At 41.8% G+C, this 25,486-nt stretch overlaps 1 protein-coding gene across 2 annotated transcripts; it reads right to left on the bottom strand.

Moving 5' to 3' along the window:
* Positions 1–551: 551 nt before the first annotated feature.
* On the bottom strand, positions 552–20,904 carry LOC143301879 (mitochondrial coenzyme A diphosphatase NUDT8-like). 2 transcript variants are annotated; one of them, XM_076616299.1, is made up of 5 exons: positions 20,850–20,904; positions 18,071–18,609; positions 16,971–17,106; positions 12,944–13,027; positions 552–2,520 (listed from the first exon to the last, which is right to left on the bottom strand). In XM_076616299.1, the coding sequence occupies exons 2-5, from the start codon at positions 18,598–18,600 to the stop codon at positions 2,305–2,307; spliced, it is 966 nt and encodes a 321-aa protein (XP_076472414.1). In that variant the 5' UTR covers positions 18,601–18,609; positions 20,850–20,904; the 3' UTR covers positions 552–2,304. The 2 variants fall into 2 exon arrangements, with proteins under 2 accessions (XP_076472414.1, XP_076472415.1); XM_076616300.1 differs by having other exon boundaries at positions 20,865–20,903.
* Between the last annotated feature and the right edge of the window lie 4,582 nt (positions 20,905–25,486).

Genomic DNA, 25,486 nt, shown 5'->3' with positions numbered 1-25,486 from the left:
ACCACACAACACTGACAACAGTCAACACCACACAACACTGACTGCTGACAACAGTCAACACCACACAACACTGACTGCTGACAACAGTCAACACCACACAACACTGACAACAGTCAACACCACACAACACTGACTGCTGACAACAGTCAACACCACACAACACTGACTGCTGACAACAGTCAACACCACACAACACTGACTGCTGACAACAGTCAACACCACACAACACTGACTGCTGACAACAGTCAACACCACACAACACTGACGCTGACAACAGTCAACACCACACAAAACTGACTGCTGACAACAGTCAACACCAAACAACACTGACTGCTGACAACAGTCAACACCAAACAACACTGACTGCTGACAACAGTCAACACCAAACAACACTGACTGCTGACAACAGTCAACACCAAACAACACTGACAACAGTCAACACCACACAACACTGACAACAGTCAACACCACACAACACTGACTGCTGACAACAGTCAACACCACACAACACTGACGCTGACAACAGTCAACACCACACAACACTGACGCTGACAACAGTCAACACCACACAACACTGACTGCTGACAACAGTCAACACCACACAACACTGACTGCTGACAACAGTCAACACCACACAACACTGACGCTGACAACAGTCAACACCACACAACACTGACGCTGACAACAGTCAACACCACACAACACTGACTGCTGACAACAGTCAACACCACACAACAGTTTCAGCTTCTCAAGGAGGCGTCACTGCGTTTGGACAAATCCATATACACTACAACACATCTGCTGGACAAATGCCAGACTAATAGCATAACAAACACGCTAAGTCAAGCCTTGAGAGCATGCATATATATGTGTGTACCTATCAGAGTGGATTTCTTCAACAGAATTTGCTTGCGGACAGCGCTCTTGATACCATAGGTTCTTTTTCAGTACGGCAAGTGCATCCTGCACATGGGACCTTGGTTTATCATCTCATCCGAATGACTTGACACCCAATTTCATTTTCCAGACACTGGAGTGCTTGTTTATTGGTTATGTGATCAGTGTATCTGATGTTTAGTAACTTGCAATAACACCTCATTTCCATAGCTTGAATTCTTCTTTGGAAAAGATTTTTTGACAGTCTCCCAAATGCAAATCTTTATCTTTTGTTGCTTACTGCCCAGCTGACCACAAAGGGCCATATCTGGACTGATGAACTATAAATATCAGTCATTACATGCATAAAATCACCACCAGTTTTATGCAACAAACTTAATCCTGTACAGTAAAATCAGAAATAAGAACAAGAATGTCCACTATGCAAACAATACCAGCCAAGCATCCTGTATCCTGTGTAGTGCTGTGATCATCAGACACACCAACATGGTGTTTCCATCACCGCCACTGCCACCATCATCCATGTCAAAAAGAAATAAACAACAAAAACAAAAACCAAACATCACCATCATCCCGAATCCTGTGGAGATTAGTGAACATCACCATCACCAATGTGGAATTGTAATCTTTTATCAACTTTTTTTCTTTTTTAAAATTCACATGAAATACATGTAACAATTCAAACTCTCTCTCTCTCTCTCTCCCTCCCCCCCCCCCCCTCCCCACACACAGACACACACACACACACAAAGAAAAAGAACAACACAGTTACCACACTGACTCTATTCCCTTCATCATCTACACAAGCCAAACAAAAAACAAAAAAAAACCAAACAACAAAAACAACTGTCATCATCCATTTACACAAATATAATAATGAAGGAACAAACAGTATACACACCTACACGAAAACAGCATGATTAAAGAAAGCACCATTCTTTTCAGATACAATTCTTACATATTGATTGGAACCATTACCACAATCACTGTAATCATCATATTGTATTATATCATCGCCCTCATCAAGCAACATGTCTGATGGTGTAGGTGTACAGGCCTGGGGCGAGGACTGTCATCATCACCATCATCATCGCCCTCATCAAGCAACATGTCTGATGGTGTAGGTGTACAGGCCTGGGGCGAGGACTGTCATCATCACCATCATCATCGCCCTCATCAAGCAACATGTCTGATGGTGTAGGTGTACAGGCCTGGGGCGAGGAGTGTCATCATCACCATCATCATCGCCCTCATCAAGCAACATGTCTGATGGTGTAGGTGTACAGGCCTGGGGCGAGGACTGTCATCATCACCATCATCATCGCCCTCATCAAGCAACATGTCTGATGGTGTAGGTGTACAGGCCTGGGGCGAGGACTGTCATCATCACCATCATCATCGCCCTCATCAAGCAACATGTCTGATGGTGTAGGTGTACAGGCCTGGGGCGAGGAGTGTCAATACCTGGTGCAGGATGATGGCAGTCAGCCCCCAGATCCTGTGAGGTGTCCCCAGATAGACAGGCAGGGTGTACCCGGGTCCGGACCGGAACTGGGTGCTGCCTACCCTCACCTTCCCCCCCTCACACAACTCTCGCACGCTACAGGTGAACACGTCCTCCACCTGCCCACAGGTAGAAAAATGACACTTGAAAAGCCATCTATATCTTCCACCTAGTCACACATGAAAAGATCTGAACATCCTATCTCCTATGACCTGGTTATCTTCCAACTAGTCATGCATGAAAAGATCTGAACATCCAATCTTCTAGGACCTGGTCATGCATGAAAATAACTCTTCATGAACGTCCACATCTTCCATGTGGTCATGCATGAAGAGAACTCTTCATGTCACTATCTTTAATGTGGTCATGTATGAAAAGAACTCTTCACAATGTCACTATCTCCATACATGGAGAAAGGTGGTAGAATGGTTAAGATGCTCAGCTGCCAATACAGAGTCTGCAAGAGTGTGGGTTTGAATCTCGCTTTCACCCTTTCTCCCAAGTTTGACTGGAAAATCAAACAGAACACCTAGTCTTTTAGATGAGACGATAAACCGAGGTCCCGTGTGCAACATGCACTCAGCGCACTGAAAAAGAACCCATGGCAAAGACAGTGTTGTCCTCTGACAAAATTATGGAAAAAGAAATCCACTCTGATAGGTACACAACTATATAAGCATGCACTCAAGGCCTGACAAGTGTTGGGTTATGCTGCAGCCAGGCACCTTTCTAGCAGATGTAGTGTAGTGTATATGGATTTGTCCTTATGCAGTGATGCCTCCTTGAGAAACTGAAACTGAAACTGGCAATTGAAAAGAAAATGATCTCTCTCTAGGTCTTAATTCTGACGTGAGGTATCCTGAGATGTTGAGTATCAGAGGAAGAATAGAGCTGGTGAGACGGGGTATAGAGATGAAGGAGTTCAGAAAGATACTTTGGGCCAGACCTGCTGACTGCAGAAAAAGTCCGAGTTGGACAGCTTATAGTCTATTTGATCAGAAACAGGCAACCAGTGGAGAGACTGAAGGAGAGGAGAAACATGGTCATACATGAAAAGAAATCTGCATGAACATCCACATTTTTTCCATCTGTCATAGGTCAACAGGACATGTCAAAATATATCCATACCTCCAATCTGCCAAAAGATCTATAGCTCCAACCTGCAGCTCCAACCTGCCAAGATCTATAGCTCCAATCTGCCAGAAGATCTATAGCTCCAACCTGCAGCTCCAACCTGCTAAGATCTATAGCTCCAACCTGCCAGAAGATCTATAGCTCCAACCTGCAGCTCCAACCTGCTAAGATCTATAGCTCCAACCTGCCAGAAGATCTATAGCTCCAACCTGCAGCTCCGACCTGCCAAAAGATGCACAGCTCCAACCTGCCAGAAGATCTATAGCTCCAACCTGCAGCTCCAACCTGCCAAAAGATGCACAGCTCCAACCTGCCAGAAGATCTATAGCTCCAACCTGCAGCTCCGACCTGCCAAAAGATGCACAACTCCAACCTGCCAAGATCTATAGCTCCAACCTGCAGCTCCGACCTGCCAAAAGATGCATAGCTCCAACCTGCCAAAAGATGCACAGCTCCAACCTGCCAAAAGATGCACAGCTCCAACCTGCCAAGATCTATAGCTCCAACCTGCAGCTCCGACCTGCCAAAAGATGCACAGCTCCAACCTGCCAGAAGATCTATAGCTCCAACCTGCAGCTCCAACCTGCCAAGATCTATAGCTCCAACCTGCCAAAAGATGCACAGCTCCAACCTGCCAAGATCTATAGCTCCAACCTGCCAAAAGATGCACAGCTCCAACCTGCCAAGATCTATAGCTCCAACATGCCAGAAGATCTATAGCTCCAACATGCCAGAAGATCTATAGCTCCAACCTGCAGCTCCAACCTGCCAAGATCTATAGCTCCAACCTGCCAAAAGATGCACAGCTCCAACCTGCCAAGATCTATAGCTCCAACCTGCCAAAAGATGCACAGCTCCAACCTGCCAAGATCTATAGCTCCAACATGCCAGAAGATCTATAGCTCCAACCTGCCAGAAGATAATTACCTTCAACCTTTCAAAAGATCAATTGCTTCAAACTATCATGAAATACCCATAGTTTCAACCTGTCACAATAAAGGAACTCTTCATAAAAAGATCTGTTGCTTCTCCTGCCACAAATTAACAAGAAACTTCACAACCACACTGTCACACACAAAGAGGGGGCTGTAACATTCAGGTCTATGTCCTGATCAAACCCACGACCATGGCTTCCTTGTCTGAGCATGTTATTCACATGGCCAGCACTCAGGGCTGCCCTTTCACTGCCTTTCCACAGGCTCACTCTGTTCTCTCACTGCCAATACCAACAATTTTTCCCATCTCCCTAAAAAGTCACCAGGGTTTAATCTTTTAGTTTTACAGCCAATAAACACCACAGTCATGCTACTGTAAACAATCATTTGGAGTCAATCAACATATCTTTTCACATACCATCCACCATCACATCACATCACTACTGCATTGCATTGCATTGCATTGCATTGTGCTGTGTTGTGCTGTGCTGAATGCCATGTATATTGTATTACTTTCTGTCACAACAGATTTATCTCTCTGTGAAATTTGGACTGCTTACTCTGGGAACAGCATAACGCCACATGCAGTGTGACCCTCTTTTTCTTCTTCTTCTTTTGTGCTGAATGATGCAGTGTGACCCTCTTTTTCTTCTTCTTTTGTGCTGAATGATGCAGTGTGACCCTCTTTTTCTTCTTCTTTTGTGCTGAATGCAAGTGTATCTGTTTCATTATTGGAGTGGATTTTTCATCAGAATTTTGCCAGGGACAACACTTGTGTTGATGTCAGTTCTTTTACATGTTCTGGATGCATGCTGCTCACAGGACCTTGGTTTATCATATCATCTGAATGACAGACATCCAGACTATCACTCAAGGTCTAGTGGATGGGGAGAAAATTCTGGCAAGAGTGGGATTCAATGTCATTTCCTTAAATTCTCTCCCTTCCCAGGCTCTCTTCCCAGGCATATGATATATATGTGCACATGTAAAATACTGGAAACACTTTTGGGACATGAGAGTGAAAAATCAAAAGTAATGTAAAAGCAAAGCAAAACACATTTTTGAAGAGTTTAGGTATGTCTTTAATATAAACAAAAATAACAAAATAGGAACAGGGATATCAAAACTGACTTCATAAAAATTAGCAATATGTAGACCAGGGTGACGGGCATGTCGTGTGTTACATAGTTTCCACAACGCACTGCTTATTAAAGAAAATAACATGGCCTTACGCAGTGGTTGTTGTCATCAACAGAGAGACAAAAAGTGATGTGTCTTATATCAAACCCGAGAAGAAACATATTCATGCTCTGAATATAAGCTCCAGTGTGGGTGAAGACCATAACTCATGCAACATCGTGGCTTATCTCTTCTTCTTATTCTTTGTTCATGGGCTGCAACTCCCATGTTCACTTGAATGTACACAAGTGGGCTTTTACGTGTATGACCATTTTTACCCCACCACATATGCAGCCATACTCCGCTTTCAGGGGTGTGCATGCTGGGTTCTTGTTTCCATAATCCACCAAAAGCTGACATGCATTACAGGATCTTTAACATGCATATTTGATCTTCTGCCTGCGTATATACATGAAGGGGGTTCAGGCACAAGCAGGTCTACACATATGTTGACCTGGGAGATAGGAAAAATCTCCACCCTTTACCCACCAGGCACCATTACCAAATGTCGGCCTTAGCAGGAACATGTGCTCCACTTGTCTGGCCATGCACCGTACGCTTGGTACTTGGCTCGGTGCCCAGTCACCACCACTATCACTCTCGCCCTCAGACAATGAAACTTCATCATCATAACAGGAATTCTTCACCCCAATCTTCATTTTGCTGGCCTGGCTGCAGTCTCAGTTGCTCTATAACTTGCTCAGTTGTGAAGTAGTGTTGTCTGCTCGTCGATGCAGCCATTTTGGAAAATGAAAAAGATCAAAGTTGCAGATAACACTATAATAAATTCACTCAAAAACTTGCAGAAGTACTGAAAAGATGGCGTCGATCGATAGAAGGGGATTCCCCTGGTCACATGCACAAAATATGGCCTTTCAAACCTCCCCAAAATAAGAGTGGTTGGTTTGTGAATGACCTACCCTGTTTCGGTCGCCTTTTGGCGACATCAGCGGTCTCCCTAGTGGGTGCTGAAAGGCAACATCAGCGACCAAAGTGTTAATGGCTGGTGTCATCAGTGTCTGAAATTAGTGTAAAGCAGACGTACCTAACCTTCACCTTCACCTATCCTGTAGTCTTGTGGACCGTTGGGGCGCCACAGGTGATCTGACAACCAGCATCCTCCAATCCTCTCGGTTTTCTGACCTCCTGACATTATCGATCAACCTCAAGCCCGTCCATTCTGGGATGTTGTCCTCCCATCTCTTCCTCTGTCTGCCTCTCCTTCTCCCCCCTTGCACTGTGCCCTGCAGGAATGTCTTGGCAAGCCCTGATGATCTCGTGACATGGCCATACTATTTGAGCTTGCGTCCTTGAACAAGGTCAACAGGTCTTCATAGGGCCCAGTGACTTGCCTGATTCTGTTTCAAACTTCTTCGTTCGTGATATGATCTTTGTAGGAGATGCCCAGGAGTCTTCGAAAGCATCTCATCTCAGTGGACTGTATTCTCTTTTCTATTTCAGCTGTTAAGGTCTACGATTCACATGCATACAAGAGTATTGATGTCACCAGGGTACGCATCAGTCGGATCTAACCCTGTCTTGCAAAAAACTTTACCAGCGTCTCACAAGCTTCTGACTGTAGAATCCACAACACACACACACACACACACACACACACCTCTGACTAAATGCTTTGATTGTTGTGTCATGTGATAAGGTGAAGTAAATATTTCAACGTTTGGGAAAAGTGTTGCATGTGAGAGGTCATACTTGATGATAAAAGTGAGTTCATACTGCCTGTGTGATGCTGCAAAGTGCTGGATAGTCTCCAGTGTCAGATCATTGTTGGCGCAGAATTCACACAAACAGTCTCTTCTTCTCAAGGAAGTTTACAGATAGACATCTATTGGATGCATCCTTGCCAACAGTGCACATGAGAGAAGAGTTGGAAGTCTGGATTTTCTTCTAAGCGCATTGGGTTCCGCTGCTTGGCAGATGTGGTGTAGCGTATATGGATTTATCCGAACGCAGTGACGCCTCCTTGAGCTACTTTTCAGCTGATCCAACATTTCTTGGTTTTCTTTACTCCTCTTGCACCTGGTAGTGATCTTGAGAAATCTGGTCACCTGAAACTCATCAATCCTCTCTTGGATGTCTTCACCAAAGGCATCCTTCTTTTCTTTTCTGGTGTTAAGCCTGGTTAGATCACACACCTCACTGGCTCTTTTCAGCAGTTTGATGTATCCTTCTTTTCCTTTCTGGTGTTAAGCCTGGTTAGATCACACACCTCACTGGCATGCCCATTAAAAATAACCAGATAGAAAAAATGACATCACATCTAAGACCGAAACTACTGGGAAGCCAGATGGCACCCCAAGAACCTCAGGCGTGGGTTTTGCCATACAAACCAAACTTGCACAACAGCTTGACAGCCTTCCACGTGGGATAAACGATAGGCTGATGACCCTGCGTCTGAAGTTGTCCGAGGACCGCTTCGCCACAGTCATCAGCTGCTATGCCCCGACAATGACCAACCCTGATGACATCAAAGAAGCCTTCTACGAGGAGCTCAGCCACACCATTTCAGCAGTAGACAGAAAGGGCAGGCTAATCATCCTTGGGGATTTCAATGCCCGCATCGGTGTGGACTTCTCCTTGTGGCCAAAAGTCCTAGGACAGCACGGCACTGGCAAGTGCAACTCCAACGGACTCCTTTTGCTCTTGCTCTACGCACAGCATGGACTGACCATCACCAACACCCTCTTCCAACAAAGCGGACAAGTACAAGAACACATGGATGCACCCCTGCTCCAAGCAGTGGCACATGCTGGACTATGTGATTGTCCGGCAGAGGGACAGAGGTGATGTTTCCATTACACGCTGCATGAGAAGAGCAGTCTGCTGGTCGGACCATCGCCTGGTATGCAGCAAGATGAACATCAGACTTGTACGCAAGCTCCAACCAGCCAGGCAGAAACCCCCTAGGAAGCTGAATATCTACTGCCTCCCTATCACCAAAGACGTGCTGCAGCAGCAAATCCAAGCAGCTCTCCAAGAAATTCCTGCAATGACTAATGTAGAAGAGGTTTGGAGCACCTTTAGAGATGCTGTGTACACAGCAGCAGCTGACACACTCGGCTTTATACAAAGGAGCCACAAAGACTGGTTTGACAAGAACGACTCTGGAATCTCCAAGCTCCTGAACACACTGCACATACGGCATCAGGATCACATTTCCAATAAAGACTGCCAGAGGAAGAAGAACCAGTACTTGCAAACCAAGCAACCCGTACAGAAGAGGCTGCGTGAGATGGAGAACACCTGGTGGGAGAGAAAGTCTGAAGAGCTTCAGTCCACTGCTGATGCTCACAACATGAAGACCTTCCATGATGGTCTCTGAGCTGTGTATGGGCTGAGAGTCACAGGATCAACCCCTGTCCAAGCCTTGGACCAGACCACCCTCCTGACAGACAAGAAAGACATCCTTGCCCGCTGGGCAGAGCACTTCAACACCCTCCTCAACAGGGACTCATCCGTATCTGACAAGGTGATTGCAGCCCTCCCACACTACCAGTCAATGACTCGCTAGCTGCCCCTCCCACCAAGGCCGAGACCCGGAAGGCCCTGAAGCTGACAATGTCAGGAAAAGCACCAGGAGCTGATGGAATCCAGGCCAACATCTACAAGTATGGAGGCGAGGTGCTGACAGACAAGCTGACTGCCCTGTTCCAGTCTATCTGGGAAAGAGGGGAGGTCCCCCAGGATTTCAAGGATGCTTCCATTGTCCACATTTACAAACGGAAGGGAGACAAAACATCCTGCGATAACCACCGTGGAATCTCTCTCCTCTGTATCACCAGCAAGATCTTCGCCCACATCATATTGGTTGACCATGTCTCCAACACAGTCATCCCTGAAGCACAATGCAGCTTCCACTCAGGCAGGGGAACATGTGACATGGTATTTGCCGTATGCCAGATGCAAGAGAACTGCCATGAGCAGAACAAGGAGCTCCACATGGTCTTTGTAGACCAGTTTGGCTGCCCAGACAGCATAATCCAGCTGATTGTGTTATTCCACGATGGCATGCAGGCGAGAGTACAGGAAAATACTGACATGTCGGATCCATTCCCTGTGGTAAATGGAGTGAAGCAAGGCTGCGTACTGGCACCCACACTGTTCTCCATTCTCTTCTCTGCCATACTGATTGACACATTCCAAGACTGTGACCTGGGATTCTACATTCAGTTTCACACAGATGGCAAACTTTTCAACTTGCGGCGACTCCACGCTAGGTCCAGGGTGTTTGGGGCACTGTTGAGAGAGTTCCTCTTCGCTGATGACTGCGCGCTTGCTGCACACACCCATGAGGACATGCAGTTCATTATGGAATGGTTCTCAACCTCCTGCAGGCACTTTGGACTCACCATCAGCCTCAGCAAGACTGAGTCCATGTTCCAACCAGCTAGCTCACAGAAAGCCAGTGCCTCCCCCCCACCTGCAATCAAGATCGATGACACAGAGATCAAGTCAGTCGACAAGTTTTGCTACCTGGGCAGCACCCTATGCAGCAACAGAGCCCTTGATGCAGAAGTGACACTGTGCATCACCAAGGCCAGCTCTGCCTTTGGCAGACTCAACAACAGGCTGTGGAACAACAAAGGCATCAGGCTCAGCACCAAAATCAAAACCTACAGAGCTGTTGTGCTGACCACCTTGTTGTACTGCTGTAAAACATGGACGATGTATCGCCGTCACATTCAAAATCTTGAGCAGTTTCACCAGAGATGCCTACGTAAGATCCTCGGCATAAAGTGGCAAGACAGGGTCTCCAACCTCCAGGTCTTAGAGAGGAGCGGCCTGCCCAGCATCGAAAGCCTGCTGATCCAGTGTCAGCTACGCTGGACAGGACATGTTGTCTGCATGACAGACAGCAGGATCCCGAAGATGCTCTTGTACGGCCAGCTGAAGGAAGGCCACCGCGAAATTGGAAGACCCTGCAAGCAATTCAAGGACACCTTGAAGATAAACCTCAAAGCCTGTGACATAGACATCGCTTCCTGGGAAACTGATGCCCTTGACCGCTCTCGCTGGAGGATGCTGTGCTCTAGTGGCATAAAGACGTTTGAAAACAAGAGAACGCTGGCCATTAACCTCTTGACTGCGCTGCTGACGTACGGTGTACATTATGAAATGTCGCTCGCCAATGCTGTATTGATGTGCGCAGTACGTCATGTTACAACATTGTATGTTTTGAGTCCCACATTGCAGAAAAAACAGTCTGCTACTAAATTAGCTCCCCTGAGAGCTCTTTATCTCCTGAGTTCCATTAGCTAAAAATATTCACCTTTTGTCATATTTATGCCAAAAGTTTTGCAAGTTTGTACAAAGCTCAAGTTGTGTTTGCAAAGCCATGGCTGAACGCAGACAAACCCCAACACTTGCACGAGTACTGGAAGAAATCCTTCATGATGCAAATAGTAGTGATTAAGATTGTGGACTGAATGAGATAGAACTGCATGAAGTTGATGCCGAAGACGGATTTTGACATGCAGGTGGGTGGAAAATGGGGTTGCTTGATGAAAATGAACAGACAAGCTCAGCTGATTCAAGATGCAAGTGGGTGTTTACGAGGTTTGTCAGTTTATTATTTGCCTTCTGTTTGTTGTAACAATGAATATAACTGCATTGTGTGTGTTTTGAATGTGTTAGCTGTGATAAGTAGCTTCGTCAGTCATTGATAAGTGGCTGTGTGTTGTGTGAGAGACAGTCAGTCACGTATGAACTTTGTGTGACCAACGCTGTGCGAGGGGGTGTGGCTTGCTAGCTGGCTCATCACTGATGACAGCGTGTGTCGCTCGCCTAGAGCTTTCTGTGAATTCGTTTTCGAGTGTGTATTGGTTTGTTGTGTTGTTGTTGTTGTGTGTGTGTGGTGTGAGTGGGGGAAGGGCTGGGGGGTGGGGGGGGGAGATGTTTACAAAACTGAAATCACAGAGAATGATATACAGAATTTATGCCTAAATTACTTTGTAAATGCAACACTTGTAGAAGTGTGTGTGTGTGTGTGTGTGTGTGTGTGTGTGTGTGTGTGTGTGTGTTGTCATTTTGTGTTTTGTATGAGAAAGAGAATGAAGGGGGTGTGGCACACCATGAACCAGTTTCAGTTTGTGTGTGTGTTGGGAGTTTGGGGGTGGGGGGTAGGTGTGTGTGTTTGTATTTCAGCTTCTGAAAACAATCAGAAATGGTACCATTTCATAGCCTTTTTATGTGTAAAAAAACAAACAAACAAAAAAACACCCCAACAAACTTAGTCTTTTATGCAATGTGTTCCAGGTATGCAGCATGGTGATGATCATGATGTTCATCCTGGACCATCTGGAGTTGACAACTTGCCACAAACCTGCAGCTGAAGACCAGCAGCAGCAAGATCAAAGGACAGTAAATAAGCCTCCAGCAATTCTGGATTACAACAAAAACATGGGTGCCATGGACCATCATGACCAACAAGTGCAGCCCTACGATGCCACAAGGAAAACACTGAAGTGGTACGAATATCTGTGTGTACATTTTCTACAAATTGCCATTCTGGATGCACACATCCTCAACAAAAAAGCAGGCAACAGCAGTACATTCCTGGACTTCCAGAAGGATGAAATTAGTGCCATGATTTTTGGTGACCAAGACCCAGACACTGCTAAAGATGACCATGCTGTTCATCTGTGTGGTTTCAGTTTCAGTTTCAGTAGCTCAAGGAGGCGTCACTGCGTTCGGACAAATCCATATACGCTACACCACAGCTGCCAAGCAGATGCCTGACCAGCAGCGTAACCCAACGCGCTTAAACTGTGTGGACAACACTACAAGAAAGACTGGTTGATAACTTGGTTGATGTTGCACACCTACATGATGGAATGACAGTCCCCCTTTTTTTTAATTGCATTTTATGGAATTTTTGTGTCAGATTGACTCATTATCTGAGCATGTGAGTATTAAAAACAAAATCTTGGTTCATTTTCCTTTCATTTGATATATACTTTTATGCACTTATCTTCAGTATTTTTTTTTTTTTTTAATATAAGCAAATTAAAATCATTGGGGTGTTTTTCTTGTTTTTCTGAAAATGTTATCAGCATAGGCTATAGCAAAACGTACTAGCAGTGAAGGGATTAACATGCCTGATTTGGGTTCGTTTGTTGGTGTTTTTTGTTAAAAAAAAAAAAAAAAGATATAATCAAGACATTAGTACATACTGGGGAAAAAAATTGGGGTATTCTGGAGTGGAGTGGGCAGGGGATGGGGCAGTAACAAATATATAAATGCAAAAATCACATGATCATACATCAATCGAAAATACCTCATCTCTGTTGATCGTCAGTCTGTTCAGGTCCAAGTTTTTTGTGTAGCGTGCCAAGACTGGATAGGCCATATACCCTCCTTTCTGCCAGTTCAAAGAGAAAAGAATTTCAAAAATAATACAAAATATGTACAAAAATTTCGGTTCTTGCTCTTTTAGATCTTACTGCAGCATTTGATACAATTGATCATACACTTCTCAATGAAAGACTCAAATATTCTTTTGGCATTCACAATCTTGCTCTTTCCTGGTTTCAGTCCTACTTATTGAATCGAACCCACATTGTCTGTGTAATCAGTATCAATAGCTCAAAGAGGTGTCACTGCGTTCAGACAAATCCATATACGCTACACCACATCTGCCAAGCAGATACCTGACCAGCAGCATAACCCAATGTGCTTAGTCAGGCCTTGAGAAAAAATAAAAAAAAAAAAAAAAATAAGAATAATAAAATAAATAAATCAATAAACAAAATGTTATTTTATTTTTGTAAAAAAAAAAAAAAAAAAATTATTTTATTTTATTTATTTATTTTATTTTATTTTAAAGAATAAATAAATAATTAAATAAAATGTTATTTTATTTTTTCTAAATTATTATTATTATTATTTATTTATTTATTTATTTATTTATTTTATCTTATCTTATCTTATTTATTTATTTATTCTTTTTTGTTGTTGTTGTTGTTTTTTGTTGTTTTTTTTTGTTTGTTTGGTTTGGTTTGGTTTTGTCTGTGTACAATGCAAATATTCTAACGAAACTCTGATATATGGTATCCCACAGGGATCAGTCCTTGGCCCTATTCTGTTTGTTTTGTATGCTACCCCACTGTCTGATGTCATAAACAGTCACTGTCTCTCACACAAGAGCTTCACTGATGACACTCAACTCAGTCAGCTTCTGTTGCTGAAACTGATGACACACATGCATAAGTGTATTACAGACTTGAAGTCTTGGATGACCTTCAACAAACTACAGCTAAATGATGAAAAAACTGAACTGTTGCTTGCTTGCCCCAAGAAATTTATGAACCACCCATCTCTCCCTCATTCTCTTCTGATAAACAACACTGTTATTCCTGTCTCCCAATCAGTGCAGAGCCCCGGTGTCAGTCTTTACTACAGTCTGTCATGTCAGCACCACATTTCAAACATTAGCATATCAACTTATCTTGAGCTGTCTGTTCTTTTCACCATTACCTGTCTATGGGAGGAACCCAAACATTAGTCTGTGCATGTGTTTTGTCCAGGATTGATTATTGCAACTCTGTTCTTGTCAACATTCCAAAAACTTCACTTGATAAACTTCAAAGAGTTCAGAACAATGGTGCTCAACTTATTTTCAGATCCTCCAAATTTGTTACTCCTCTCTTCCACCCTCTTCACTGGCTACCAGTTTCAAAAAGAAATGAATACAAGCTTTCTGCTCTGACATTTTCTGCCTTCTCAAGCTCTGGTCTTCGCTACATCTCTGACCTCTTTGAGGTGTACATTCAAACTCGTCACCTTCGTTCTGCTTCTGATGCCATGCTATCGGAAATCCCTGCTGTAAAGTAGAAGCAACAGAGTCCGAGATTTTTCTTTTTTCAGGCCCCATCATTGTGGAACAAACTGCCAGAAAATTTGCGATATTCTGTCTCACTGAAATCTTTTAAGCCCGCTTTTGGTTTGGCGTTAAATGCATATTTTATTGTTGGGAAGCTGTTTGCCATGTGTGTGCGTGGCAGGATGCTAGCAAGTATCCCTGCATACCTGTGTGTGTGTGTGTGTATGTGCCCGAGTGCATTGCAGGGTTGTGTGTTCTGAAGGGTGTCATGGGTATGTGGGTGGTTTCTAATGTTCAGTTGCATGAGTGTATTCTGGCACATACTTCCATGTGTGTATGTGTAGGGGAACGGGTGGGGGTGAGAGGGGGGTGGGGGTATTGATGGGGAGGTGGGGAGTGGGGAACGAAATGTTAAGTACTTTAAGCAGTATTTCTGGATAAACATGCTACATAAATGTCCATTATTATTGATATTATTATCATATATATATACAAACAAATCTCTGCATGCATGCATTCCTATATTTGCATACATTAAAAAGCAAACAGCAGTCATATTATAGAATGAGAAAACTGCTAAAATTAGCTGAACTGTTTAGTTAAACACATTTCATTGTATTGTAATTCAACTGTAATTTACTGATTGCAATGCTTTGTAATGTATTGTGTGAAATTTGGTCTCTTCTCCCACCAAAGTGCAGTGCCAACTTTTCTTCTTTTATTGCAAGAGTATCTGTTTTACTCTCAAAGTGCGTTTTTCGACACACTTTTGTCAGGGATCAACCTCTTATACTATGGGTTGCTGAGGACGGAGGTGGCAGAACTGTTAAAATATTCATCTGCAAATACAGAGAGTCCATGAGAGCCTGGGTTCGAATCCCGCTCTAGGCTTTTCTCCAAGGTTTGACTGGAAAATCAAACTGTGCAACTAGTCATTCGGATGAGACGATAAACCAAGCTCCCGATGTACAGCATGCATTTGGCGCACAAAAAAAGAACCCATGGCAACAAGTGTTGTCCTCTGGCAAATTCTGTAGAAGAAATCCACTCTGACAGGTACACATATTATCATAATTATGCATGCATTTAAGGCCTGACTAAGTGTGTTGGATTATGCTACTGGTCAGGCATCTGCTTAGCAGATATGATGTAACGTATAAGGATTTGTCCAAATGCAGTGACACCTTCATGAGAAACTGAAACTGAAACTAACATGCACTAAGTGCATGCTGCACTGGGGACCTATTTATCGCCTCATCACAAAGACAGAAAGACTACATACAAAGAAAGGATAAGATGGTGATGTCTGGCAATATGTACAGCAAAATAACAGCCTTGAAATAAACACTAAATGTTCATGGACACTGGCTCAATTAATTACTTCCTGCTCTGGAAAATAATAGGTCCCAATCCTTTTTCTTTCTTTCTGAGCTTCATTTTGAAACATTCCAGCTGCAGTTGTTGTGGAAAGCTTTCATTCTAAATAACTTCAAAGAGTGTGCAGTGTTTTGATTCCCTGACAAACATGCATTTTGCTGATATTTTTCTGTTTTGCGTATGTATGAACATGCAGTCTGTGTGTGTGTGTGTGTGTGTGTGTGTGTGTGTGTGTGTGTGTGTGTGTGTGTGTGTTTGTGTGTGTGTGTGTGTGACTTGGGGTTGGAGATGATGGTTAAAGGGGGATATAAAGAAAAATGGGATAAACTAGAACAATGAAATCAACAATTCGTAAATATCAACAGCAATTGATAAAGCACCAATAAATAAAAAATCAATAAAATTCAATATTGGAAAACTGCATCACAGAAACCCTCCTACTAGACTATGTAACTGGGATTCTGCAATTTCAATCAACAGTAATTGGTTGGACTAAAATATTCCAACTTTACATAACCTTTGAAGTAACCTGACAACCGTTTGACACTTTAAGTTTAACAAAATATGATTTCATGTGATCTGTTTACCACAAACAAGTGTGTGTGTGTGTGTGTGTGTGTGTGTGTGTGTGTGTGTGTGTGTGTGTGTGTGTGTGTGTGTATGTGTGTGTGTGTGTGTGTGTGTGTCCGTGTGTGATATCACCTACCTGCATAAAAAGTTTGAAAACAGTATGTTTTATTGCCAAGCACTTTTTCTTTTTTTCAAGCAAACTTGCATACATGGATGAGCACCATCAATTCATAATTCTTTTTTCACCTGGGCTCCGTACCAGTCCCTACAAATGTATGCAAACAGGCATGTATCAGAAGACATACATATGCACATGTCTAACCATACAACATAGGCACACACACATGCACGCACTCACACACACACGCATACACACACACACAAGAACCCAAAAAATTGAATCCTTTGACCCCTGCTGGGACATGGGGGATAGACACTGGCAACTTATGAATTACTTAACTTACTTGAAACATTAAAAGTCAATTGAGAAAGTTGATTTCATGATTTACACACACACACACACACACACACTGACCTTACTGCTGGGTGTCGGAATCATAGTACCCCACACGTCAAAATAGCGTGGATTCAGTCCTATCTCTTCAAATGTCTCTCTCAGTGCTGTATGTACATGATGTTGGTCAGTTTCATCTTGAATACCTCCAGGAAAACTGCAACGATCAGACCTTTAAAATGATGTTATCAGTATTTGTTTTGATATTTTATCTATCTATCTATCTATCTAGATATAATATATATGGTTAAACTTAGAAAGTTGGAATTTCAATCTGATGGTCCCAGGTTTGAATCTCGTTAACGGTGCCTGGTGGGTAAATGGTGGAGATTTTCCCTATCACCCAGGTCAACATATGTGCAGACCTGCTAGTGCCTGAACCTCCTTCGAATGCATATATATATATACAGGCAGAAGATCAAATATGCACGTTAAAGATCCTATTATCCATGTCCGTGTTCCGTGGGTTATGGAAACAAGAACATTCCCAGCATGCACACCCCCGAGAACGAAGTATGGCTGCCTGCAATGTGCAGTAAATAAACAAAATGGTCATACACGCAAAACGTTACATGTCTGTCTGAGTATGTATATATGCGTGCATGCCTGAAATCTGGCTGAATGACACAGGAAACGAATGATGAGAGGCCAATGGCAGCCGTCAGTTGGCTCTACCCAGGTAGGCAGCCTGTTGTGGAAATGACCATGAGTTTGGTCTCTGACTGAAGATAGGTACTATGTAAGTATCTATATCAAATCAAATCAAATCAAATCAAACACACACACACAGACACACCCACCCACACTGATCTGACCAATGAATGACACATTTTAATCAGTGAATAGCATTATGGGGCAGATAATGTCACATTACAATTCAGTACCAAAACACCCATGTAATGCACTTCAATTTTAAGCTTGTAATATCTGGTATGGTAGTCTCACATTCCATTTTACTGATCCATTGCAAAAATAAACACAGACTGACAGAGAGACCGGACACCTGACTGATAATAATATAAAGTACAAAAAATGATTTTTTAAATATATAAGAATGATAATAATAATGATGAAACTAAAAAACGAAATGAAGAAATTGGAAAGAAGCCGACAGCTCTTACCTGACCTCTCCTCGATGACTCCTCAGTGATGACGACCTCAGGGTGAACAGCACCGACGGCTCTCCATCAACCATACACAATGGCACCAACACTGCAGATGTCTTCCCTGCTGTCTTCACGCCCATCATTTCAGAACTCCGTGCAGGTTTTACTGTGTCCAGATGGTCAATAACTCTCTGGCGATTAGTGTCACTGAATAAATTTTCAAATGTAACTTCATCGTTCTCTGCTGCAGTCTGTGTGCGAGATCTTCGTGTGATTATACTGTGGTGAGGTGGCAAGCTGTTCTGATTCATGTGAGTATGAAAACTGTGATGTTTTTCTATACTAGGTATGCATGCTTGGGGGATTCTTTTTGGGGAAATAGAAGCACAGGCATAAGATTGGACACGGCACAATGTGATCAGACTGTACAACTGTGCATTGTGCTGAGTGCTGTGGTGCTGACAGCTGATACATTGCAGCAAATGGCGACATCTCACTCCGATCTTGCACCCAGTATATGGTGAAAACTTCATCCATAGCTGCATCCTTGAACTCTGAAAAAATATCAGAAACATAACAATTGAAAAATATATAATTTGCAACAAATCAATGAATACACAAAAATATAAATTAATATACAGAAAACAACATGAATGAACAATCAAACACAATTATGCCATTTGAAAAATCATAAACGACAGCCATGACAACGACTATCACCACTGTACACAAATCCAGCATTGATGTGAACCCAGAAGGGTGGGACTGAGACTAAGTGTAAATGAAATTATATATGTTGAAAGAAACTACATGATAAAAATCCATGCACCATCTGAACACACACCACAAACTATATTTCACAAACTATGACTTTATCCACATTTCAGGAAAATGTGTGTGTGTGTGTGTGTGTGTGTGTGTGTGTGTGTGGTGTGTGTGCACGCCTGCATGTGTATATGTGTGTGTTTGTATATGTATGAATGTGTGTGTGTGTGTGTGTGTGTGTGTGTGTGTGTGTGTGCGTGATATTGTGTGTCTGAGCTCGTGTGCATCTGTGCAAAATGACTTTTTTCCTTAATCATTTCTAAAATGAAAAGAAGAAGAAGAATAACAAAGTATTTACTAATGGGGCTGTTTGACATGGAAAATTTTAAAAAATCAAAGATTAAAGTTTGTAAATTAATAAACTTAAAGATGTTTTGAACTAAGTGTTTTGAAAGTTCTGCAATAAACCACTTTATTGCAACAGCGATAAGGACATGCTCATGACTGATATGATGTATGTCTGTGTGCATGTTTGTGTTTAAATGAAAATACTATGAAACAACAGCATCAGCAAACACTGTATTTTGTTACACTGCATAATCCTGTGATGTGTGGCTGTACTGGCCTGTATACTGTCTGGCCAGTGGTATTAGTAGTACTAGTAGTAGTAGAAGTACCAGCAGCAGCAGTAGGTGTTGTAGTAGTGGAAGGGAAAAGACAAACTGCAAAGCTTTTAAACACAATAGCAGTCGCTTCTTGGTTTCACAAAACAGGTGTAATTTGTTTCACATACAAATTGCCAATGTTTTTGTAGTAGTAGTAGTAGTAGTAGTGTAGGGACTGGCATTTGACTGCCTAGGCCTCACGGCCTTTTTTATGTCCCCTTCAATATCGGTCTCCTTTTATTTGTGGGATACATATATGCTTTCTTTTACATGTTCTGTAAATCACTCATCAAAGTCAGTAAATTTTTCTTTTAAATTGATGTTCATGTCAAGGATATTTTTTAGCACATTAGTATTTTGTGCAAGTTTAGTTTCCAATGGTAGTGCATTCCATATATGTGCAATTCTATTAGCTAATGAATTTTTCCTTAGGTTAGTATCACAGTGCTCTTTACAAATTTTCATCATCGAATTTCTTGTATTCTCATAATCTGACATTCTAAAAACATTATTCACACTGACTTCATTATAGCAATTTAACATTTTGTACATTTCTATTAAATCGCCTCTTAGCCTTCTTCCCTTTAATGAATGCAGACTTAAGTATATAAGTCTCTGTTGATAGCTCATAGATTTGCATTCTTTTAATATCTTAGTTGCTCTTCTTCGTACCTTTCTATAGCTATAGATCGTCTCTTGAGGTATGGGTGCCACACGATATTACCATATTCCACTTGTGATCTAACTAATGCTTATTCAGTTTAAGAAATATATCTTTATCTAAACAGGTAAATGTTCTCTTAATTATTCCTATCATCTGGTTGGCTTTTATTATATTCTGTATATGTATGTCAAAAGATAGTTTATTATCAAAAATTATGCCAAGGTCTTTCTCACTTTGACATTTTTCAATGTCCTGTGTGGTGTCTTCTATTGTCATATGGTATTTGTTTTCTGGATTTTTTCTTCCCATGTGCATTACTTTACACTTGATACGTTAAAACATAAGATTCCATCTCAGTCCAGTCTTGTAACTTATATAAGTCCTTTTGTAGTGACTCGTTAAAACTTCAATAATGTTTAAGAATTTTTTTATGAATATCCGATTAACTGTTGGTTCTATGTTACTGAAACAAAACTTTTTTGTATTAGTGCTGGAAAATGAACATTCTTAAAGGGTTGTCAAGTTTGGAAGTGCGCTGTCAGTTGTCAGGCGACGCTGTCTATGCAGTTCTGTATTATTGGGTTATGATTTTGGTTTTTACAACAACACGCAAGTCAACAAATACGGAAAAATCTCCATTCAGCAAATCTAAAAAAGGTAAAAACTATATAACACAAGCAAATAAAGGCAATAACAATACTTCTTTTGCACCCACTGTTTCCAGGCAGTCGATTCAACGATGGTCAAAGGTGGATATCAAGGGAAACCACTCTCTCTCTCTCTCTCTCTCTCTCAGAGAAAAATACATTAAAGTAATAAGTAATAAATGGCACGGAACAAGCCAGGCTTGATTCAGACTTTGATCTTTAGGTCTTAATGCTAACAAAAAATGGTTCTCTGCTGACACGTCCGCACGGTCCCCTTGTCCTATATGTGGTGCTTCAGTTGAAGATGAAAGTCATTTCCTTTTTATGTTTATTATAAATTAATTCGAAACAAATGCTCAATTTTCAACTGTGAAAACTTGAACTTGAAGAACATGAACTTTACTAGTATGCTTTTGACAGATGATTAAGTAAGAACAAAATCACTAGCGAAATTTATCGCCCTAGCTTGGGGTTGTCGGAAAAAGAAATGAACTTCGGAACTAAGCCTCATGTCGAAAGAACGCTGTTACCCTGACGCCAGTTATTAGTATTTCGTTCTAAGTGTAGCCGTGTCGAGTGGTTATTCAAGGGTACGGCACAAAAGACTTAACTAATGATGATGATTTACTGTACTAAAGGATAGACAAGAATTCCCGCGCACAGGCCAGGAACATATAGAGGCCAGTCACAAATGGGTTTTTCTAAGTTGTTTTATTTACAATAGTTATGAGAACTAGAAAAGCTAAGAAGAAGATATAAGAAGAGAAAACCAGAAGAGAAGACATAAAACGAGAAGACTAAGAAGAGAAGACAGTGCCTGGAATGACATAAACAAATGTCATTAACACAACATGTCGGCACAACTGAGTGAATAATAAAGCACATGTATACATATTACATGGAAAGACTACCACTTGGTAATGGATATGTGTGAAGACCGAACACTGACATCAAATCACATTTCTAATACATTGAAATAGTGTAGTTAAAGTGATTGAAGCTATGCTGATTTAGTCACAGAAAGTACACCGACAGTATAGATTTGGTAAAACTTATACTGTTGTCAAAGTGACTCAAATGAATCAGTTTATCATGTAGCACTGTACTCACCACGCGTCACCGATCCCTCAGATTCCGAATCCTTTGGGACGCCTTCGAAGCTTTGTCAACCACCTTTCTCCAGTCCTCGCGTCTCTCGGCCGCTCTCAGGGTGTCTCTCAGCTCCATGCCTGTCCACTCTCGAATGTTGTCCTCCCATCTCTTCCTTTGTCTGCCTCTTCTTCTTCCTCCCCTCACTGTGCCTTGTAAGATTGTTTTAGCAAGACCAGCGGAGCGTGTGACATGACCAAACCACTTCAGTTTTCGTTGTCTGGCGAGTGTTTGAAGGCCAGTATAGGCCCGATTTCATTGCGGATGCGTCTCTTGACTTCTTCATTCGTGATGTGGTCTTTGTATGAGATGCCTAAGAGTCTTCGGAAACACCTCATTTCTACAGCTCTTATTCTTCTCTCTAAGTCCGCTGTGAGGGTCCATGATTCACATGCATATAAAAAGATTGACATGACCAGAGAGCGCATCAGTCTGATTTTGGAACTGATGGCGATTTTTCTGTTTCTCCAGATGGGTTTGAGCTTGGTCATTGCGGCTGTGGTCTGGGCAATTCTTGACAGTATTTCTGGTTTTGATCCCTCGTCTGTCACGATAGATCCCAAATATTTGAATCTGTGAACACTTCCAAGTTTCTGGTCTTTGATTTTGATTTCTGATGTGAAGTTGCTGTTTGTCATGACTTTTGTTTTTCCCCGCTGATTTCCATACCAAATTTTGCTGATTTTTCTTCTAAGCGGTTCACTAAGTCTGTTAGTTCTTGCTCGTGACCAGCTAATCCGTCAATATCATCAGCGAAGCGCAAGTTTGTGATTGTTCGCCCTCCAATGCTCACTGTTCCTTCATGTTCTTCTAGTGCTTCTTCCATGATTCTCTCAAGAAATAGATTAAAGAGAGTAGGGGAGAGCAGGCAGCCCTGGCGCACACCGACCGTCGTCCGAAACCAATCACCTATGTTGTTGTTGTGAAACACTGCACTTGTTGCATTCTCATAGAGGCTCTGTACGACTTTGATTAGGCTGGCGTTGATGTTGTAGAGGTTCACAGTTGCCCACAGTGCAGCGTGCCAAACTAAATTACAATTAACAGACTGATACATATCAGGTGGTTTTAACCAATAACTGATATTAATCCAACACTATCTTGTAATCACAACAGCAGAATACTACACACATCTTAGAGTACTGAGAATCAGTGAAACACTATCCTTCATCAGTGACAGCAAATGAGAAAGAACGCGTCATATGCACACTAGATTATTCTTGAACAAACTATCAGTGTCCAGAGACGTCATTGACTGTGACGTTAAGAAGAATCAAATGGAACATTGCTCCAAGCATATGACGACATGGCGACATTCAATCAATCATAGCCGAGCTGTGACTAACATGTCAAAGCAATAACTGAACAAAGAATTAACTGAACATACTCATATGAACACAAGTACTGTGTCGAACAATACAGTTTACAAATCAACACGTTCTACACACTAGTACTTACTGGGATATGTAGCGAATGTCCCTTGTGGGGACATACACAACAAACACACTGCTCACGACACAGCAAGAGAGAGAGAGAGAGAGAGCAGCTCTGGTCAGATGACTGACCAGGTATGAAATGACCACTCATCACTCACTGTGCCAATTTATGCAAGTTAAGCGGACTTCAAAGACAGTCATGTGTGCTGCAAAGCAGATCGACACTAATCTGGGCAAATCTGACAACTGTGTTTCTTACAAGGTGTTCAGTGACAGATTTCTAAATGATTCCTGAACCAATTTACGTCGGATAAGTTGCAAAAGAATGAACTCAACGCCTACTTTCCAATGAGTATAAAATGAAGTGTTGATTATTTACGATAAATTTATAATCTTAATTTAAGTCACCTGAACACGGTCAGTTTTAACTTAGTGAGCTCGTCGCTGAAAATTACAAACTGCGTTAAATCAGTTTAACGTAGGCAAACATAAATGGAATAGACTTAAAGATGGAATCGCAACGATTCTGCCAGTATATAATACTTGCAGTTTACTGATCTGACAAAAGATATATTAATTAAATACGGGGGACCAGAAACACAGATTCCAGCTCAGCCAATAGCATACCTCAACACTGGTCCAGGAGTAGGCTGTCTGGCCAGAACAAAATGATGTAAGTGGCTTTGCGTTCAAACTGGGAGTGACGTCACACATATTCTGTGTGGTTAGTTGCAAAAACTGTCTGCTAATACAGCTTGTGCGTGAATCATTAGCTGAAGCCTAAGAGGGCTGTCTAAAGCAGGAAGAAGCTAAGCGCCTGGTTACATAAGGATGTCATATTGTTATCTCCTTTTTTAAACAAAATTTAACCAATTATAATCATCTAACACACACACACACACACACACACAACTTTATAGGAGACTTCTTAGAAAACAGAAAATTTCAGGCTAAAATAGGGAGTATGTATTCATCTACACGAACATTGCAGACAGATATTCCTCAGGGCTCTGTAATTGCTCCAATATTGTTCAACGAATGATCTACCAAAAAAACTAACAAAGAATGTTGTAATGGTTCAATACGCTGACGATATATGCATGTGGATGAAAGTTAAAATCAAAAAGAATACGCCTGCCCGATATATGAATTACACAAAAAAGCTATATCAAAATGAATTAAACACAGTAGCAAATCATATGAGCGAGAATGGTCTGCAAATATCAACCGAAAAAACACACTTGATGCTTTTTTAATAATGGATCAAGTCCAGCAACACTGCCTTCCTTTAAAATTTACGACAACACCCTGGAATATTAAAAAAGTAGTTAAATTCCTTGGAGTACACCTTTCATCAAAATTAACTTGGAATCATCATATCGATTACATTTTAACAAAGGCCAGGAAAACATTAAACTTCTTGGAAATAGTACGCAAACAACCATGGAGTCAGGGCATATTCACTCTACTACACCTTTGCTCATCACTTGTTCGGTCAAAACTTATATGTGCACAAGAAGTACACTTCAGTGCACCGAAATATTTATTGAAAAAAATTCAAAGCAGAGACTGCTGAGCACATGAACTGGCACTTGGCTTACCAGTCCATGCTTCCAGTAAGAAAACGTACAGTGCAGCGGGAGTATTACCATTAGAGGATCAAAGGAAACTTGCGTGTAGTAAATTTGTCTTGAGAAGTTTAACGGATGAAAATGATTTGGAATCAGAAATAACTCTCAAATCCGACTGCGATTTTCCAAAGATAGCTAGATCTATATCCTCTCATACCACACTGGGAGCATACACATCAAGCATTTTAACAAATTCCGGCGTGAATAAAACCCCACATTTTGCTAAAAGGTCTGTGGTATCACCTACACATGTATGGGAACTTCAAAGAGCGCAATTTGATATCGATCACACTGATCTGACCAAAGATGACAACATAGATTTACTTACATCGCATATACGAATCCATTTGGAAGAGAAATACCTTAATCATCTAAAGATATTTACAGACGGCTCTGTTCAGTGTAGGGTAAAGTGATCTAAATCCGACCAGTTCAGTCACCTGCTTTGGTTCTCAACGCATTACTGTAGACTAA

Source organism: Babylonia areolata, chromosome 28, assembly GCF_041734735.1.
Source record: "Babylonia areolata isolate BAREFJ2019XMU chromosome 28, ASM4173473v1, whole genome shotgun sequence".
Lineage (NCBI taxonomy): Eukaryota > Metazoa > Mollusca > Gastropoda > Neogastropoda > Buccinidae > Babylonia > Babylonia areolata.
This window is presented reverse-complemented; position numbering and strand designations above follow the sequence as displayed.

What these genes read in the sequence shown, in the direction of transcription:
- LOC143301879 (XM_076616299.1), bottom strand. Translation starts at nt 18,600, where the DNA reads ATGCAGCTATGGATGAAGTTTTCACCATATACTGGGTGCAAGATCGGA. An exon ending in AGTCATCGAGGAGAGGTCAG is followed by an intron (nt 17,107 to 18,070) that starts GTAAGAGCTGTC and finishes TGATCGTTGCAG; the next exon opens with TTTTCCTGGAGGTATTCAAG. An exon ending in TTCCGACACCCAGCAGTAAG is followed by an intron (nt 13,028 to 16,970) that starts GTCAGTGTGTGT and finishes TTGAACTGGCAG; the next exon opens with AAAGGAGGGTATATGGCCTA.